At 39.9% G+C, this 18,401-nt stretch overlaps 2 protein-coding genes across 7 annotated transcripts in view; one reads left to right on the plus strand and one right to left on the minus strand.

Moving 5' to 3' along the window:
- Positions 1-2,514, plus strand: part of VIL1 (villin 1) — a 25,130-nt gene extending 22,616 nt beyond the window's left edge. Inside the window, exons 20-21 of one of the 2 annotated variants that reach the window (XM_066346311.1) lie at positions 1,569-1,724; positions 2,359-2,500. In XM_066346311.1, coding sequence (XP_066202408.1) covers positions 1,569-1,682 — 114 coding nt within the window. In that variant the 3' untranslated portion in view covers positions 1,683-1,724; positions 2,359-2,500. Of the gene's footprint in view, positions 1-1,568 lie in introns of both variants that reach the window. The other variant, XM_066346310.1, reaches the window with a different exon arrangement.
- Positions 2,479-18,401, minus strand: part of USP37 (ubiquitin specific peptidase 37) — a 92,432-nt gene continuing 76,509 nt past the window's right edge. For all 5 annotated transcript variants that reach the window (XM_066346308.1, XM_066346307.1, XM_066346305.1 and 2 more), the window contains 6 exons: positions 16,871-17,037; positions 13,784-13,844; positions 10,917-11,032; positions 8,501-8,570; positions 7,901-8,039; positions 2,479-7,026 (listed from right to left, as the gene is read on the minus strand). In XM_066346308.1, the coding sequence (XP_066202405.1) occupies positions 6,939-7,026; positions 7,901-8,039; positions 8,501-8,570; positions 10,917-11,032; positions 13,784-13,844; positions 16,871-17,037 (641 nt within the window). In that variant the 3' untranslated portion in view covers positions 2,479-6,938. The remainder of the gene's footprint in view (positions 7,027-7,900; positions 8,040-8,500; positions 8,571-10,916; positions 11,033-13,783; positions 13,845-16,870; positions 17,038-18,401) is intronic.

Consider the following 18,401-nt stretch of genomic DNA (forward strand, 5'->3'; position numbering starts at 1 on the left):
CAAAGTTATTGAACCAGTTGATTGACTGGAGGCTAAATGGATTGCTAATTTTGAATGAAGCAAATAGAACCAACACAACCCCAACATAATAGAAGCAGTCTAAGAAGTCTTAGAGCCTTTTTAAAAAATCAGTTGTCGATTTTTTTTTAAATCATGGGAATAGCATACACTCTTGTGGGTTCAATGCCAAGAGGGGAGGGCAGGAGAGGTCTTCAGACCTCTGACTACTTCCCAGTGACAATGAAAAGTGGTGGGTCTGGCTGCAGGCAGTAGCAAGAGGGTAATCTTTGTTTGAGTACCAATGAGTAAGCCAGAGAGAGGCGGATGTGGGCATGGGTGAGGTCATTAATGAGCTGGCAGGACTGCAGGGTTCAAGAACAGGACCAGAGGAAAGATATAAGTCCACTGGGATAGGCAGTCCCTGCTATCTAGCTCAGGGGTCAAAGTCCAGAAGTCTCCACCAAGCTTGCAGAGCCAGCCTGGGGGGGCCAGAGATGGCACCTGAACCCACTCATGGACCAGACACTGCAGACAGTTGTGAGGAACCTGGCAAGGTAGGGGAATGCTAGACTTGGCATAAGCAGCTCTTCCCTATCTACTGATGCCCAAACCATTCACGAATACGTACTCTTCTTTCAAAACAAGGCACTCCACTACCCTGCCTGGGGGAGTGGGGAGGGCTCCCAAGAGCCTTGAGGAGAGAATGCTGAGGGGCTAGAGGCAAATCTAATGACAGGTTCAAGAACTGGGCATCACAACCACCTAAGCTTGCAATCCAGCTGCAGGTTTACCAAGCTGATCAGTTCAGGGCTGTCTGCAGGAGTCAGCCAAGTGTTCCCCAGAGCAACTCCCTGTCCTGGAAAAGAAACCCAATGCATTTGCCCCATCCAGTTCCCTCCTGGTGCCTGGGGGAGCCGAGATAACCGCTGGAGTGCTGTTTTATATCAGCTTTAATTTGGGGTTCTTACTTGAGTGTACCTGATGGCATTTAGCTTGCCTGAAATAGTATCTCTCTCATATTAGCTGGCTGCAAAGGGCATGTCAGGCAATCCCCTCATTTTATAGCTGAAGACTCCTAGGCCTAGGAAGGCGACTCCTAGCTGTAGGTTGTTTGGTAAGTATAAGTAGATACGTGAACATGAGACCTTGCTTCCAATATCCTTTCATATGTAACATTTTCATTCCCCATAAAAACATTGCAAAGAAGCAAAAATTGGCCTTTAAGAAATCTCTCCCATTTTATGGTGGAAAACTAAGACCCGGAAAGAGAAGCAACTCTGACCAAACGAAGTCACGTCCTAACTTTTACTTCAGGGCTAGTAGTGTGAGCTTGACCATGGTCAAAGGAAAAGCTCAATATACCTCATGTTTATTACCACCCTTTTTATGACATTCCCAATAGAGGTCAAATTTCTTGGACTTCAGTACCCCCCCATCCCTGTCCTGGCTCTAACAGTGCCTGTTTTTGCTCTTCATTTGATTGCTATACCACACCTATTATGACTCATCAAAGCAAAAGCGAACCCTGGGGAAGAATGTGATCTTGCCTCTGGGTCCCTCTCTTCTAGGAGCACCTGTCCCTTGAGGATTTCAGCAAGGCCTTTGGGATGACTCCAGGTGCCTTCTCTGCCTTACCTCGATGGAAGCAACAAAACCTCAAGAAAGAAAAAGGACTGTTTTGAGAAGAATGGCTGTGGTTGCGAAGCAGTTTTGTCCGATGGCTGGTATCAATCCTTTACTAATTGAGATTTTGCACTTGTATCTGGGCAGCAGCCTGTGGCCACGCTTGTTTACAAAGCTCTTCCTCCAGAAAGATGGTTCCTCCACAGGGCCAGTGCTCCCAATCCCGGCTCTCGAGAAAGCGGTTCCATTTCTACCCCTGGGTGCGGCATCACTTTTAACCATCCAGTTCGAGAGCCTCCCCTTCTTAGAAGAGCAGCCAAACACTCCAGGGACCATTTGTTCCGAGGAGTCTTCCACAGGCTGTAGCAGCAGCAGGGAGGCTGAGGGTTTTTCGGCTTTACCCCTTTCCCAGAGTAATGGTTTTTCTTGTCACATATGCTTTCCTCACTGCCTTCCTCGGGCTGTAAGTTAAAGGGAATCCCCTCTTTGAAAGAGCTGAATGACCTAGGAGATGGCCTTAAGTAGGCTTCACAATACTTGCTTAGGTTGAGGCAGAAAGGCAAGTATGAAATGCAAATGCTGTTCCACCTCCTCTTAGTAAGCAAAGGAAGAGCACAGCCAAGGCCGTGGCTGGTTTACAAACTGCTCCCCAGACCTCTGCAAAGCCCCAGGGGCTCCTCAGGCGAAACAGCCGGGCCGTCTGTCCCAGTGGGCTTGCCATCCCATTTCCTTTAGGGCTTAACAGTGCTGCCCGGAAGTCCAAGTCCGAAGGCCAGCAGGTGATTTCCACACCTTCAACAACCATTGTACGTGTCTGCAAGAACATGTTCTTTTCAGAAATAAGTCAAACTTACACAAGGTTAATAAAGGCTTTAATTTCACACGCACAAAGAAAAAAACAACAACTCTATGCATAATTTAAAAAGGAAATCAAAAGGAAAAACTGTAATGGATACAGAGGAACAGTTCTGCTAAAACACAGATAAAGTGCCGCTCCATACAAAACAAAACATAAAGAATTAGAACCAGAAGTCACTCTGAACAAAAAGAAAATCACCTCACAGATAATGTGGCCAAAGCTGCCAGCAAACCTGGCAGTGGCTCAATTAGGCAAAGTGTCGGAAGCTTACTTCTAGTTTCCTTTCCATAGCACAAACACTAACAGGCCAGAGCAGTCGGAGGGAGGGGCAGCTGGGGGCCACAGGTGTGGACAACCCCATGTGGTCCCCTTCTTCCCCTGCGAACCCCTATTCTGAATAGACGAGTTCAGTCGAGTGCTCTTCTGTTTTGGCATCTGACCTAACAAAGCTGGGTCCCAATCCAGACCCTAATCCTCTCTCTCTCTTCTTACACCGGCGTAAGTGCCTGTTCTTCAAACCTCTGTACTTTAAGACTTTGTTGCTTAGTCATACCGGTACACTTTGTATTAAAACTTCAAAACCTCGGACACATAGCACACATGGAGAGGGAAATGTCCTCATTCTTTGTAAATATGATACAACCAAAGAGACTGCCTGAAGTCTAGTAATCAAAGCATGCGTAAAGGAGTCAATGATTGTGGTGAGACACAGCAAGAGAATTCTGTCACAAAACTCTCAAGGCCTAACATAAACTACAGTTTCCCAATTAAAAAAATATTTTTCAGATGTTAATAACTCTTATTAATAGAGACAAAATTAGGATTTTCAAGTAATGCATTAGATGTTATAGGGCAGAAATCTGGTTTTCATACACATTTAAAGAGAGCATTACTTAGTGTAAAGCAAGATGGGAGGTGGAAAAGGACACATCTGTTTTGTGGGGACATTTTATGTGACGTGCAACTGGTACAGGGTTGGTAATTTTTCTAAAAATCTCCACATATATACAAGATCCATGTGTACTTGGAGATCTAGCTGTTTCCCTTCCCTGATTTAAAACACTACCTAAGGGGGTCAATTCAACAGGTCAAAAAAAGGTTGGATGACTAAGAGCATATAATGTGTCACTTAAGAGGGCAGTGAAGAGTGAGCAAGGGCTATGTTGTTATTTACTGTAATCTCTCTTCAGACCACAAATGAGTCTATAAACTACCTTCTTTCTGTATGTGCCCACCTTGTCCCCCAATGCTCTCTCTGCACTCATAATGTTCAACTATATATGAGATACTGCCAAGAATTTCTTTAATTTACTTGTTTTCAAATAACTTTCATTATGCAACTATATCTGTAGTTGTAGCTATGTTTATATAGCTACACAATGGTAAGTGAAGAATAGAAGGATAAGTAAAGTCATGACTTCCTTGCTGAGGTTTTAATTATTAAAGCTTCTCTTTTTATAAGAATTTTACACTAGATCAAAGAAAGACATGTGTAGTCTAATGTTTGCCTCCCAGAGTTAGCTGATATTTAAGTATCACTGCATACTTCTTAAAATGTAAACACGTTTACATGTTACATTTGCTATTGAGCCATTAAATTGAGCCTGACATGAACATACCATGGCAAGTAAACAAACAGCTTTTAGAATAAAAACATAAATAGAACAAGTCATGAATTTATTTCTTTTCTATGTTGCTGAAACAAATGAGTGTGCACACATATAAATATATTGCCTACAAAACAGTCTATCTTCTCACAGGTTTAAATTATAGTCATGGCTACTAAAGTGACAAGAGATTTATTTGGCCACATGCAACTTCCAATTCTCCATAACAACATTAGCTGATAAGAATCAACACATTTGAATTTTAGTTTTCCTTTCCAAAAATATTCCAATTAAGATCAGATGTATGCAGAACTAAGTGCTGTCAGGTTCCAATTCAATGTCATTTAGAGAAATGAAACCACCGGTGGTATTTTCAATAGGGAAGTTAGTTATTGTGAAGGCTGCCTGGAACTGAAGCACTTTGTCCCCATTTAACATGCTCAATACCCCATCCTCTGATTCTGAGCAAAACTGATCATACTGCACAAAAAAAATATTATTTACTTACCATTTTCAAAGAAACAAAACCAAAAACAAACCCCATCAACATGGTCCAGGTAAAAATAAAATCTCCATCCGTATTCATTAATCACTTCACTAAACCAAAATAAGAAAGTAACTGTAAAAGGGTTAACAGTTAAAGGAGTGAAGGGCGAGAGAAAGACTGACCAGGCCACAACAATGAACAGCTATCAAGGAAAATTCAGCGAGATAACTCATCTACCCCAGCAACCTGTATTCATTCCTCTAATAAGTCCGGCCCAAAACATGAAAATCAAGTCAAATTAGGTTTCTGAGCCGAGAGTGCTTCTAACCCACACACCACACGCAAGCCATGAAGAGCATGTCAACCTGGGCACTCTAGGCTTATGGCATTATTTCTCATTTTCTTCTTATGCCCTAATGTACCTCTCACTTCGAATCATTCCCAATCATTTCTAATGGCACCTCTCAAGCAGACACAGGGAAGGGAAGTAATAAACAGCTAAAAACTCTGACCACCACTTCACTTGTATGAGAAAACCAGTTATTTTCAAGAAAAAAACAAGGGTTCCCCAGTGGAAACAAAACAAAGTCTAGTTTTTAAAACAAATACTTTCCCCTGCTCTATACTACTACTGCATAACCTACCACCATACCACCTGAAACCTTCACTAGAGTAATATCTAAGTAAATGGTAGGAGGCTAAGCTTTTATCAGTAGTTAAGCAAAAGTGCTGGGGCTGTTTATAATGCAAAGATTTAAAATTTTAGAATAGGTTACTATGGCAGAACAAGTTTCAAAAGTGGGGCGGGAGCTCTCTTAAGGCAATTTTCCAGAGAAGATGTTGCATCTTCTGTGATGATGTACTTAAAAATGTTTTCTCCCCTGGAAAACCTGATATGGTTTTGTCCCTACCTCAGAACAAACGGGTAATCTTGTTAACAATAAAAGAAAGAAAAAAGAAACAAAATATTGAAGGTTTCATTTTGCTATATTTAACTCTGTATGATCCTAATGATCACTGGGCTCACAAAATTATTTTTTGGACAGAATTCTATTCTCAAACTCATTCTTTGTATGGTTTTACAAGCTACTTAACCAAGCTGATGTCAGCTGAGTGACTAATATAGCACTTAATGTTGTACCCCCATTTAACCTCAACTCAAAGCACCTAAAAAGATAAATATATTATGCACCTTTGTTATGCGTTAGTTCTTGTGATCGACTAAACCAATCACATTTTAATTCCCACCTTGTTTTAAGGGCAAAGCCAGACAGTGAATGGTTAAATGTTTAAGCTTTATCCTATAGCCCGTGTACTTATTTCACACTTGTAGCAGGGCTCTTAGCTTCAGTGGTCCAGAGTTTTAGCTTTAACACAAGAACACTCCTCTTGACTTCTCTGAGACAGAGATGCTAGCATTCTTCCTTTCCCTAGGTATTCTCGCTCAGGAGTCCCAATTTGGGCAATATTATTTCTCTGCCTCTTCAAGTTTTGGTTGAACCATTAGGATAATGCTTGTTCCATAAAACAATGATACAGGAAAAAAAAAAAAAAGATTCTATCTTCACCACCATAACAATATAGATGAAATACAATGAACATACTATGCGAAAGTCTCTTTAAAGAAAATACAAAGTATACAATGAATACCAAATGTGGGACCTTAACACATTCTGAGCACCAACAACCCATTTCTTGGGACTGCATGTAAACAAGCAAAAGCAGAACAAATTCATGAATTTTTTTTTATAAAGCCCCCCAAGTCAGGTGGCAGAAATACCCCTCCTCTGTGAGGAGGACAAACTGTCATTAGTGTAACAGGGAGAGCTGATTTTCCAGTGAACTTTACTAATAAGAAACACACATGAAAGATTACAGACTTGAGTGAAACTACTCAAGGAACATAGAAACTAATGCCAACTGATATGTATATCTCCACACATTTCTCAGGTGAATGGACTGACAACTTCATTTCTTCTGCAAACTGCTGTGCTACTAATTCTGAGCAGGCATCCTCTGGTGGCTCACCCTAACTCTTTAAGGCTCCATTCATTCTACACATGTGTGTATGTACATATATATACATATATATTTACAACATGTATTTCTAAGACAAAAAGAAGTGCTACTCTTATAAGAGGAAAAGAAGATAATCAGCTATAGAGGTGAGACCAAAGTTTCCCTAAAACAATGAGCATGGAGCATTCCGCCTAGTTGCAATTTTAGTCTTTTGGTTTGGCCCTGAGCTGTTTGTTGCTCCCGCATCAAGAAGAGTTCTGAATTCTCCTCAGGCAGAGGAAAGGTGAGTGGGTGGCAGCAGGGAGAATATGCAGTGCACACTGCCAACCCGGGAGTTTGTCCCTCACGAGGCCTGACGAGTGGGTTTCCCCACTTCCGTACTAAGAGCCTGAGAGTTCTTTTCTGTTTCCAGCAGCTCATCAAAGATCTCCCTAAAATAAAACAAAAATACGCATTCAGTGAGCAAAGCCAAAGAAGAGACAGAAAATAGATACTGATAAGGCCTGCACAATCCCATCTGGTGCCAAAATTTTATTAAATAAACAGCTCATTCCTTTGATCACCATCTTAACCCCCAAGTGCTGATTTTTGAGAACACTAGGACAAAGAAAGCTGGCAAGAGCCAGCCTTCATAAGAATGTTATATAGCTTCCACTGATATAACTCAGACCTTCTAGCTGATTCAACCAGAAGAGCAAAAAAGTTTATGGTAAGACAGCTTCTATCATAAAACAGTTTTAAGTTTTATACCTAGATGCTACTGTGTGATGAATTAATGCTGAGTTAAGAGAGAAAATAGTCTGGACTTATAAGGAAATAAGATAAGAGCCCTAAGCAAAGATAACAAAACCAAAAATTATCAACCAAATAAATGATGGTAACATTTTCTTCTTTTTTATTTTATTTAGTATTAAAGAGAGACAGACAGACAGGAAGGGTGAGAAAATGAGAGGCATCAACTCATCTAAGGTGAATTTCATCACCTAGGTTGTTCATTGCTTTCTCATATGTGCCTTGACCAGGAGGCTCCAGCCAAACCAGTGACCCCTTGCTCCAGCCAGCAACTTTGGGCTCAAGCCAGTAACCATGGGATCATGTCGATGATCCCATGCTCAAGCCGGTGACCCTGCGCTCAAGCCTGATGAGCCTATGCTCAAGCTAGAGAGCTCGGAATTTCAAATCTGGGTTCTCAGTATCCTGTGTTCACTGTGTCACCACTGGTCAGGCGGAAACATTTTATTCTTAAGGGAAGAAAGAACTAGGTAATTGTTAGCCCATAGCTTTAAATCTAAAAAGGTTTCTTACTTGTGCATATAAAAGAAGATGTAACCACTCCGATCCCGATCACTCTGCACGGAAGCCTCTTGGATTTTAGATACCTCTAGGTCATTATAAGTAAACCATGCCTGCTTCTTAATGTCGTATACATCACTAATGTAATGACCTGAAATAAATAAAATGTTAAAATTGAGTTTTTTTAAAAAATTTATTGATAGTAGAGATGAAGGTGGGGGGAGGAGAAGGGGAGAGGGAGAGGGAGAAAGAAACATGGTTGTTCCACATATTAGGACAAAGCTCTAACCAACTGAGCTACCTGGCCAGGGCCTTAAACTGAGGTTTTTAAATTTTTTTGAATGTTTTTCACGTATAGGAAGGTTCAGAAGGAAACACCCACCCCCATGTATCTTGTCCCTACCCCAAAGTTTCTAAAAGTCATTCAAAAAACAAGTATAAACATTTAAAGGAGAAATATACTATACCAGGACAAGTTTATTTGACAAAGCTTTCAGTTTTTCTTAATGCATTAGACTTAACACTTCATAAAGCTAGGCCTACAGCAACCTAATAAGGAGTAAATGCTGGCTCCTTCATTTATAAAATGCCGACATCATTTTGTCCAGTTACCTGAAGAAGATGTGCTACCAATGTGACTGACAACACTGATGAGCCGATAGGAATGAGGAAGATTTCCTGTCTGGAAAATAGAAATGGGCGTGACTTTTAATTCTTCATTTGAATAAAAGAAAAACACTAAAATTTAAATTTATTATCAAAGTGGATACGGCTAAGTTTTAGTGTGTGTGTAGTCAGATTCAATAAAATATCCAGTGGTTGGTATTTTTTATCTTTTTTGGCCCATGAATTCTATTCTCTACTAAGAATGTATCCTAAAAAAATAATTCAAAAGAAGAAACGAGTACATGCATCAGGTTATTTACTGTAGCATTATCTTTAATAACGAAAAGCTAAAACCAACAATAGACCCAGTAATACTTAAAGTTAGTGGTATAGAACTCAATACAATACTACTTGGTTATTTTTAAAAGTCACCTGGGTTACTAACATATTACCTTGTTTTTCAAACACTCATAAATACATATAAAATAGCCATAGGTCTACAGAAATAGGTATGTTAATGGTTAAGTACTAGAAAACAGAAAGAAATAAAAATGAAGACTTGCTATAGGGATTATGGGCAAACATTTACAATTTTTTTTTTTTTTTTTTTTTTTTTTGTGGCAGAGACAGAGAAAGAGAGAAAGGGACAGACAGGAAGGGAGAAAGATGAGAAACATCAATTCTTTGTTGCAGTTCCTTAGTTGTTCATTGACTGCTTTCTCATATGTGCCTTGACCGGGCGGCTACAGCAGTCCGAGTGACCCCTTGCTCAAACCAGCAACCTTGGGCTGAAGCTGGTGAGCCTTGCTCAAACCAGATGAGCCCGCGCTCAAGCTGGCGACCTCGGGATCTCGAACCTGGGTCTTCCACATCCCAGTCCAACGCTCTATCCACTGCGCCACAGCCAGGTCAGGCTAAAATATTTTTTTTAAATGCTATTAAAATAGTAGAAAAATAAAACAAAACTTAGAGATACACTAGGTACTATTCTGGCAATAAGTATAGCTATATGTAAACCAGAAACGATTAAAATATTCATGAACTTTGATGCAGTCATTTACTTCTGTGGATTTATTTTTTTAATTTTTATTTATTTATTTATTATTATTTTTTTTTTTTTTTCCATTTTTCCAAAGCTGAAAACGGGGAGGCAGTCAGACAGACTCCCGCATGTGCCCGACCGAGATCTACCCGGCATGCCCATCAGGGGGCGATACTCTGCCCCTCTGGGGCGTCGCTATGTTGCATCCAGAGCCATTCTAGCACCTGAGGCAGAGGCCACAGAGCCATCCTCAGTGCCCGGGCCATCTTTGCTCCAATGGAGCCTTGCTGCAGGAGGGGAAAAGAGAGACAAGAGAGGAAGGAGAGGGGGAGGGGTGGAGAAGCAGATGGGCACTTCTCCTGTGTGCCCTGGCCAGGAATCGAACCCGGGACTCCTGCACGCCAGGCCGACGCTCTACCGCTGAGCCAACTGGCCAGGGCCACTTCTGTGGATTTAAAGAAAAAAAATCCTAAATATAGAAAACATACAATCTTCCACAGTTCCTCAATGCATTATTCATTATAGTGAAAAAACAACTTAAATGCTCAATGTTAGTGAAAAGTTAAATAAATAAATAGTATATTCATATGAGGAGATAAAGCAAAGTCATTAAAAATTTAAAATGCCTATATATACTTAGTCTTTAACAAGCAGAATAAAAACTGTACTGATGCTATAGCTTATTTATTTATTTTTTGGGGGGGAGAGAGACAGTAAGGGAGAGAGGGAGGATAGAGGTGAGAAGCATTAACTAACTCATGGTTGCATCACTTTAGTTGTTCATTGATTGCTTCTCATTTGTGCCTTGACCAGAGGCTCAAGGTGAGCCAGTGATTCCCCCTGCTCAAGCTAGTGACCTCTGGGCTCAAGCCAGTGACTCTGGGGTTTCAAACCTGGGATCCAGGTCAATGCTCTATCCGCTGGTCAGTCTTATGGCTTTTTTTCAAAAATAGGAATAACAAAAAAAATATAGTAAAATACTAACAGTTGTTTTGTTAGGAGAGGGGGATCCTGGGTAATTAAAATTACAAAAAATTTGGAAAATGGGTAGAAAGCAATTATTTAAGGGAAAAGAAATAAATTATTCCAAAGTGTTCTAGTTAACATCATCAATTCAACAGTTTTTATGGTTCTGGTGGAACTAAAGGCAATTTAATATACACAGCACTTGGAAAGCCATGTTACTCGTTTATTACCTAACTGCACATAAGGTGGTCTGGATGTATTTGTTTTTGTTTCATTTCGTTTTGAATCTTGTAAGAAATGAGGAGCAAAGGACAAGAGAGAGTAAAGCCCATCTGACGGCTATGGAAGGGTGAGAAAAGAGGAGGGTAATACGGACTGCTGGACAGCGCCGCTCAGGGGAGAAAGGCCGCCCACCTCAGCGTTCCTCTTCAGTTCCTCAGCCTCAGCTTCTGTGTACTCCATATCTAAAACATCCTCGTTTCCCGAGTCCTCATCAGAACCCAAGGAATCCAGAAAAGAGCTGTTAAACTCTGAAGAGCACAAAGACAAAATCTTGTAAAATTTCTTGGAATAGACACAAAGAGATGATTAGGAAAATAAAAAACAGCTTGCATATACATTTTATCATCCAAAGGGAACATAAGACATATTATTACTAGGGTTCCAGTTCACCCAGCCCACTCTGAGACCAATAATTCAGGCACCAAAAATCTGTAAAAGGAATGCTCCTCTTCCTTTTAAATGTATTTAGTATATGAAAGGAGATATAACTCAAATAAGGAATAAAACTGAAGAGGAGAATGCAATTTTAAAGATAATACAATTTTATTAAATCCCACATTATATATATTTAAACAAATTTGAAGTACATGGTGAACATGTAGGTAATACCAGCAAATAGAAATGATCTCACAAAAGAGACCACAAAAGCATCAATACCCTTTCATTCTCTTTAATTTTATATTATTTTTTAGGCCCTGGCTGGTTGACTTAGCAATAATGTTGGCCCAGTGTGTAGATGTCCTGAGTTCGATACTGGTCAGGGCACACAAAAGAAGTGACCATCCCCCTCTTTTCTCTCTCTTCCCTTTCCAGAGCCATGGCTCAAATGGTTCCAGTGAAGTTGGCCCCAGGTGCTGAGGAAGGCTCCGTGGCCTCACCTCAGGTGCTTTAGAGCAGCAGCCCCAGATGGGCAGAGCATCGCCAGGTGGGCAGGGGTGGGGGGTGGGGTTGCTGGGTGGATCCCAGTCGGGGTGCATGCAGGAGTTTGTCTCTGCCTCCCTGCCTCTCACGTAATAAAAAAAAAAAAAAAATCGTTTTTTGAAATTTAACAAAAATAATGGAAATTCAACCTTTAACTCCTAAATTTTACCTAAATATGTACATTAAACAAATAAGTCAAGATCCATTTTTTAATAAAGTGCTTCCAATGGAAGAATCCATCTTAACTAATGGTTTTAAATAATCACAGGAGAATCTGTACATAAATGGCTTTTTGCTTTGAAATATAATTCCACTAACGCATAATACAGAGTTGTTTAAAAAACATGAACACCTAAGAATGGGAAGAACAGGAAAAAAGACTATGACCTCAAAATACTGGAATGTGAAAAGTAGATGGGTGATAGACTCGGCAGACTTGAGGAAGCCAGAGCCACATCCTAAACCAATAAGGGAAAAACTGAGCACCAATCCAATTTACCTCACAGAATCTTCAAAAGACAACTTGGAAATACCAGATACCTCTGAAACTGGGCTAAGTAGGAGATACAAATAAGGATTAGGTGAAAGTTATCTGAGAAACAGACTCCTAGATCCACTTCCCCCACTTTGTGCTGCTAGGCCTAGAGCTTAATTCTGTAGAAACGGGTAAAACAGTCTCTGGATTGGGGGGTGTCAAGCACAGGGGAGGCCATGAGGACCATACTGAAAGCAGGAGTAGATGACAGCTTGCATACTGAATGTTGATGATGACTGCCCCTCCTTTACCTCAGCCCTATTTTTTTTTTTCTTTTCTTTTTTTTTTACAGAGACAGAGAGAGAGTCTATCTCAGAGAGGATAGATAGGGACAGACAGATGGAATGGAGAGAGATAAGAAGCATCAATCATTAGTTTTTTGTTGCGACACCTTAGTTGTTCATTGATTGCTTTCTCATATGTGCCTTGACCGTGGGGCTACAGCAGACCAAGTAACCCCTTGCTCGAGCCAGTGACCTTGGGTCCAAGCTGGTGAGCCTTGCTCAAACCAGATGAGCCTGCGCTCAAGCTGGCGACCTCCAGGGTCTCGAGCCTGGGTCCTACGCATCCCAGTCTGACGCTCTAGCCACTGCGCCACTGCCTAGTCAGGCTCAGCCCTATTCTCATACTTGGCTTCCAGAACTCTGGCAGTCACATCTTTCACCTCTAGGCAAAGGCAAGAGATTAGAAAAACTCTTCTTTAGGAATCTGACCAGCCCAAGAGATAGGATAAAATGTTAATATCCTCCTCCAAACAGTCCTATTCTGTAAAACTTGAAAGTTGACTAGCCCTAGTTATTCACTTGTTCAGTATCCAATCATCTTTTTAGTCCCCTATTCTTAACCATGAGCTGTCAGTCAAGGATTACCAAGTATCCAAGGAAAGCCTCTAACAGAAATATAAAGACCATAATAAACACACAGGACAGAGCAATCTGGGGGAAACAAGCGGTGGCACAGTGGATAGGGTGTTGAACTGGGACGAAGAGGACCTAGGTTCGAAACCCCGAGGTCATCAGCTTGAGTGTGGGGTTGCTGGCTTGAGTGTGGGATCATAGACAAGACCCCATGGTTGCTGGCTTGAGCCCAAAAGTCACCGGCTTGAAGACCAAGGTTGCTGGCTTGAGCAAGGGGTCACTTGCTCTACTGTAGCCCCCCGGTCAAGGCACATATGAGAAAACAATCAATGAACAACTAAGGTACCACAAAGACTTGATGCTTCTCATTTTTTTCCCTTCCTGTCTGTCCCTATCTGTCCCTCTCTCTGTTGCAAAACAAACAAACAAATGGATTACATATGAATTGTCCATGCTATTTAATTCTTTCAAAGCAAGCTACTAATGAACAGAAACATTAAAACAGCTGTTTCCTTTGGAAGGAATAAGGAAGGAAGGAGTATCTAGGTAACTTCTAAGATTCTATTTATTTACCTGAGAGGTATTCAAATTTGTTATTATTGTTAAAAATAACAAGTACATTTTACATGCTCTTCTGTGTGACACATTTCACCATTTAAAAAATGTAATTAAAGTAATCTCCACACCTTGAAGACTTAACTCTGTAGCTCTTTTGAGGTCATCATCTTCTTTCTGTTCCCAAGCCTCCTAAAGGGACAAGAACACAACTAAGGTACTTAAAGAGGTATCGATTAAACTTATTAAGTGAGGATAAAATCAGCTGCTCTTGAAGTATATACTAATAATGTTTTCCATAATTTTATGGATGTTTGGAACATGACCTATTGAAGAATGTGGAATAGTTCTTTACTTTTTCCAACACTGTCCTAAAACACAACCCTGGGGATTAAAAAGGCTTACATGCTGTCTCTTCTAGTCAGTGACATTTGGTTTGCCAACCAAAAGCCATTCAATATGTTATGATATAATCCCCTTTCTTCTTACATGTATGAGACACCTCTCACAGAGCAGATACTTAGCAAACTGCTCTCTTTTCTTTCCCCTCTTTGTATAGTATTTGCTAATGTCCGTGGTGTAAGTACTCCCATATCATGGCCAATTCTAAGCTACCGATGTGACACTGAATGCGGGATTGGAAGAGATGTGTATAGCCGGCTCTCCTGAGCTGATAGTGAGCCGACTCTAGCACACCACTGACCTGAAGTCTATGACAGCAGGATAAACAATAGTTTCCACAAGACAGTATTTACAGATTTCTATTTCTGTTCTTGCTGAAGAAACCAAGATACAAAATAGATGCTTGGTAAACACTAAATGAATGCTTTAACTGTTATCTTTCTAATACTTCTGAAGTTTTCTTAGAAAAATTAATACCTCTGAAAATGTCTCAACTAGATGACTAATTAAATGTTGACTATAAACAATTTCCTTCTCATCTTCAGAGAAAACACAATTTACAGACAACACATGAAGAAAAGATATAATTTAAGAAGAACTATTTTATACTTTTCTCAATTCCAGACTTGTTTATGAGAAGCTCAGAATGAGCTATTCTGCATTATAGTACTGGGAGCAATAAATACTATGTTCATAACACAACAGAGACAATAAGATTAGTTAAACTTATCCAAGTAAATAAAGTCTATGCTGAAACCAAAAAGAGACTATCTTTTAGTTATAAACAAAATGATGCAGGTATACGAAACTAAAGAAACTTTGTCATATAACCCTACCCTCACATCTAAGCAAAATACAGGGTGGGGCAAAAGTAGTTTACAGTTGTGGTTACATGAAACAGTTTATTCTTGTATTAGTATTTATTAATTATTGTATTATTTCCATACGAACACTATAAACCTCTTTTGCTCCACCCTGTTAGTTTTAAGTGGGTCAGCTGACAAGAAATATATACTATAGGTACATAGTATTTGCTAATGTCCGTGGTGTAAGTACTCCCATATCATGGCCAACTCTAAGCTACCGATGTGACACTGAATGTGGGATTGGGAGAGATGTGTATTAAGAAATCAGACCTTAGTCTTTTACATTAAAAATAAGTTTTCTATAACAAATGATCACTATATATTATTTGTAAAATAATTAGGGAGGTATTTCTTATAAATAAAAAAATAAAGAACAGTTGGTTCTAAAATGATTTTAAAGTAGCAGTTCTCAACCTGGGCTGTACATTAGAATCAAGTGATAAAATTTAAAAATTCCTTTTTTTTAAAAGAAAACTAAGAAATCTAGTTTTCTGGTCTAGCTGCCCAGACCAAAGCCCAGATCAATTAAATCAGAATTTCTGAGAGGCAGAACAAGCCAGGCACCAGTATTTTTTAAAGCTCCCCAGGTAATATTAATGTACAGTTAAACTAGAGACCCATTGTTCTAGTGAAATTACATTTCTTAATACAATTTTTTATAAACATTAAAACTATACATTCATTCTAGGGAATCTTGGTAAATTTTTATTACTTGGATTGTATAGGATTAGATAAGCATGAAAATACCATCTTATAGTCAGATACCACGAAGACCCCAACAGTGCAAATCAGCGAGCTTTGGCAAAAATAAACATAAATAATACAAAAGATCAACCCTTTGAGTAGTATGAACGTTCACGTAGGTCCTCGTGGTTCCTGACCATCCAGAGTATGATCAAATGTATGTTCTTCTTGTTTCCATAAATTGGTTATCACACAAACATGATTTTAAGTTATTAAAACTGTAACTGGAATTTCAGTTTTTGAAAAGAAACTCACTCCCAGGGGTCAGTGAGTATGAAAAAAACTCACTACTCATTAATGAACAGATTACTACATAAAAGAGCAGATAAATGTTAGTTTATGACTAAAGTCTAGATTTCAGATATTACTAAGAATTTTATGTTCAAAGGAAAAAAACTCATATTATGAGAAAATGACCAAAACAAATACACTATGTTAAAATATTAATGACTGGCCCTGGCCGGTTGGCTCAGCGGTAGAGCGTCAGCCTGGCGTGCGGGGGACCCGGGTTCAATTCCTGGCCAGGGCACATAGGAGACGCGCCCATTTGCTTCTCCACCTCCCCCCTTTCCTCTCTGTCTCTCTCTTCCCCTCCCGCAGCCAAGGCTCCATTGGAGCAAAGATGGCCCGGGCGCTGGGGATGGCTCCTTGGCCTCTGCCCCAGGCACTAGAGTAGCTCTGGTCGTGGCAGAGCGCCGCCCTGGAGGGGCAGAGCATCGCCCCCTGGTGGGCAGAGCGTTGCCCCTGGTGGGCGTGCCGGGTGGATCCCGGTCGGGGGCATGTGGGAGTCTGTCTGACTGTCTCTCCCCGTTTCCAGCTTCAGAAAAAAAAATATATATTAATGACACAATCATAATATTGTATTATACTGGCTGTTTCTACAGCTTGCAAAATAAGGTTGGACTGGGATAACCTCTAATAACCCATCTTGCTTTAGCATGTGATAAATTATTGTAATGGGAAGTAACCAACAATATATTTTATTGCCTTTGGATTTTCAAAAACAGAAAATCAATGTTTCTGTTTCAAGCCCAACAGCAAGGCCTCAAAGAAGTCTTGTTTTGTTTTGGCAGATTGGTAACATTGTATTCAAATCCCCTGGAATAACACCTGACACATAGTAAATGCTAAACACGTTATCATTATTACTATCCTATTTCCTGGGAAAGATAGACATGAAAAAGTAGCAATATAAATATCTCTTACTTGCTCCTGGAGACTCTGGGCCAAGGCCTGCTGAAGCTCTTGTTCTTCCCTTTCACGGTCCATATCATACTGCTGAAGCCAATCAACTTCTCCTTGTGTTCCTTCTGGGGTTTTGTTTTCTTTATTCTCATCACAATCTTTAGTGATCTCAGTAAAAATGGCTGGATCTGAGGAAGCAGAACAAACATAACTGGGAAATCCTCTATAATAAACTGAAACCTCTGGATCAGAGTGACATCTACTGTTCAGAGAGTAATTTACCCCAAATTTATACATGGTTTGCTTGGGACATACAATTTTATCTTACTACATCTAGACTAGTGCTCCTCAGTCTCAGAACTATTGACATTCTGGGTGGGGCAATGTTTTGTTGGGGAGGGGGATATCCTATGCACTGTGGAATGTTTTTAGCAACATCCCTGGCCTCTACCTACTAGATGCCAGTACCATCTCTCTCTCCAGTTGTGACAAACAAAAAATAACAGATAAATCAAAGACATTGTTATATGTCCCCGGGAAACAAAACTGCCCTTGGTTGAGATCCACTAATCTACAGCAAAATGGTTATGAAACCTGACCAATCACCAGAAGCACCATGGTTAGGATGGAAAAGAAGAAACAACCATATTCACAGGTTATAATGTCACATGACCAAGTACTGTACTAGGAATAATCTCGAGATGATTTAAAGTATATGGGAGAAAGTGCATACACTATATGTAAACATTATGCCATTTTATATAAGGGATTTGAAGGAACTGTACATTAAACTTGGTACAAATTCAGATATACAAAAATGAATTATACATACTTCAGAAAGAAAAGTGACCAAAAACCAACACAAACATTAAATGCACATAAAAATACTTTCTTTTTATGTACATAAAGGAATATGGCATATTTTACTGTTAGACTCTGGACAATACATTATTTACTTATTTTTTAAACTGTTAAAAAAAGCATGAAAATATTAACTCTGTTACACATTATACAGATCCATCCCACCTCCCATTACAGTGGTACCTCGAGATACGAGCAAACCAACATTAAAATTTTTTTTTTTTTAAAGATACAAGCTGCGACTCGGTCTGTATTTTTGTTTGAGATCCAAGCAAAATTCCAAGATGCGAATCGTTATTTGGGAAGCTGCTGCTAGTTGGCACATTGGCACACGGGTCCAGTATCGGCAGCACAACAAAAGCATCTCGTTCTTTCTCACGTGTTACCCGTAGAATCAAGTTGAATCTTGTGCACTATAATCATTCTTGCATCATTTTTGCATTTTTTACTAGCATTTTTTGGTGTGCTATCATGGGGCCGAAGAAAGTGTGTGTAAAGGTCAGTGGTGAGCAGAAAAGATTGATGTTGATAGAAGTAAAGCAAGAAATAATAGAAAAACATGAGCGCGGTGCACGAGTGATTGAACTGGCAAGGTTGTACGACTGCAACACATCTACAATTTTTACCATCTGCAAACAAAAGGATGCCATCAAAAGCGCAAATCCAGCGAAAGGAACTACAATTCTGTCCC

This window comes from Saccopteryx leptura, chromosome 7, assembly GCF_036850995.1.
Source record: "Saccopteryx leptura isolate mSacLep1 chromosome 7, mSacLep1_pri_phased_curated, whole genome shotgun sequence".
NCBI lineage: Eukaryota > Metazoa > Chordata > Mammalia > Chiroptera > Emballonuridae > Saccopteryx > Saccopteryx leptura.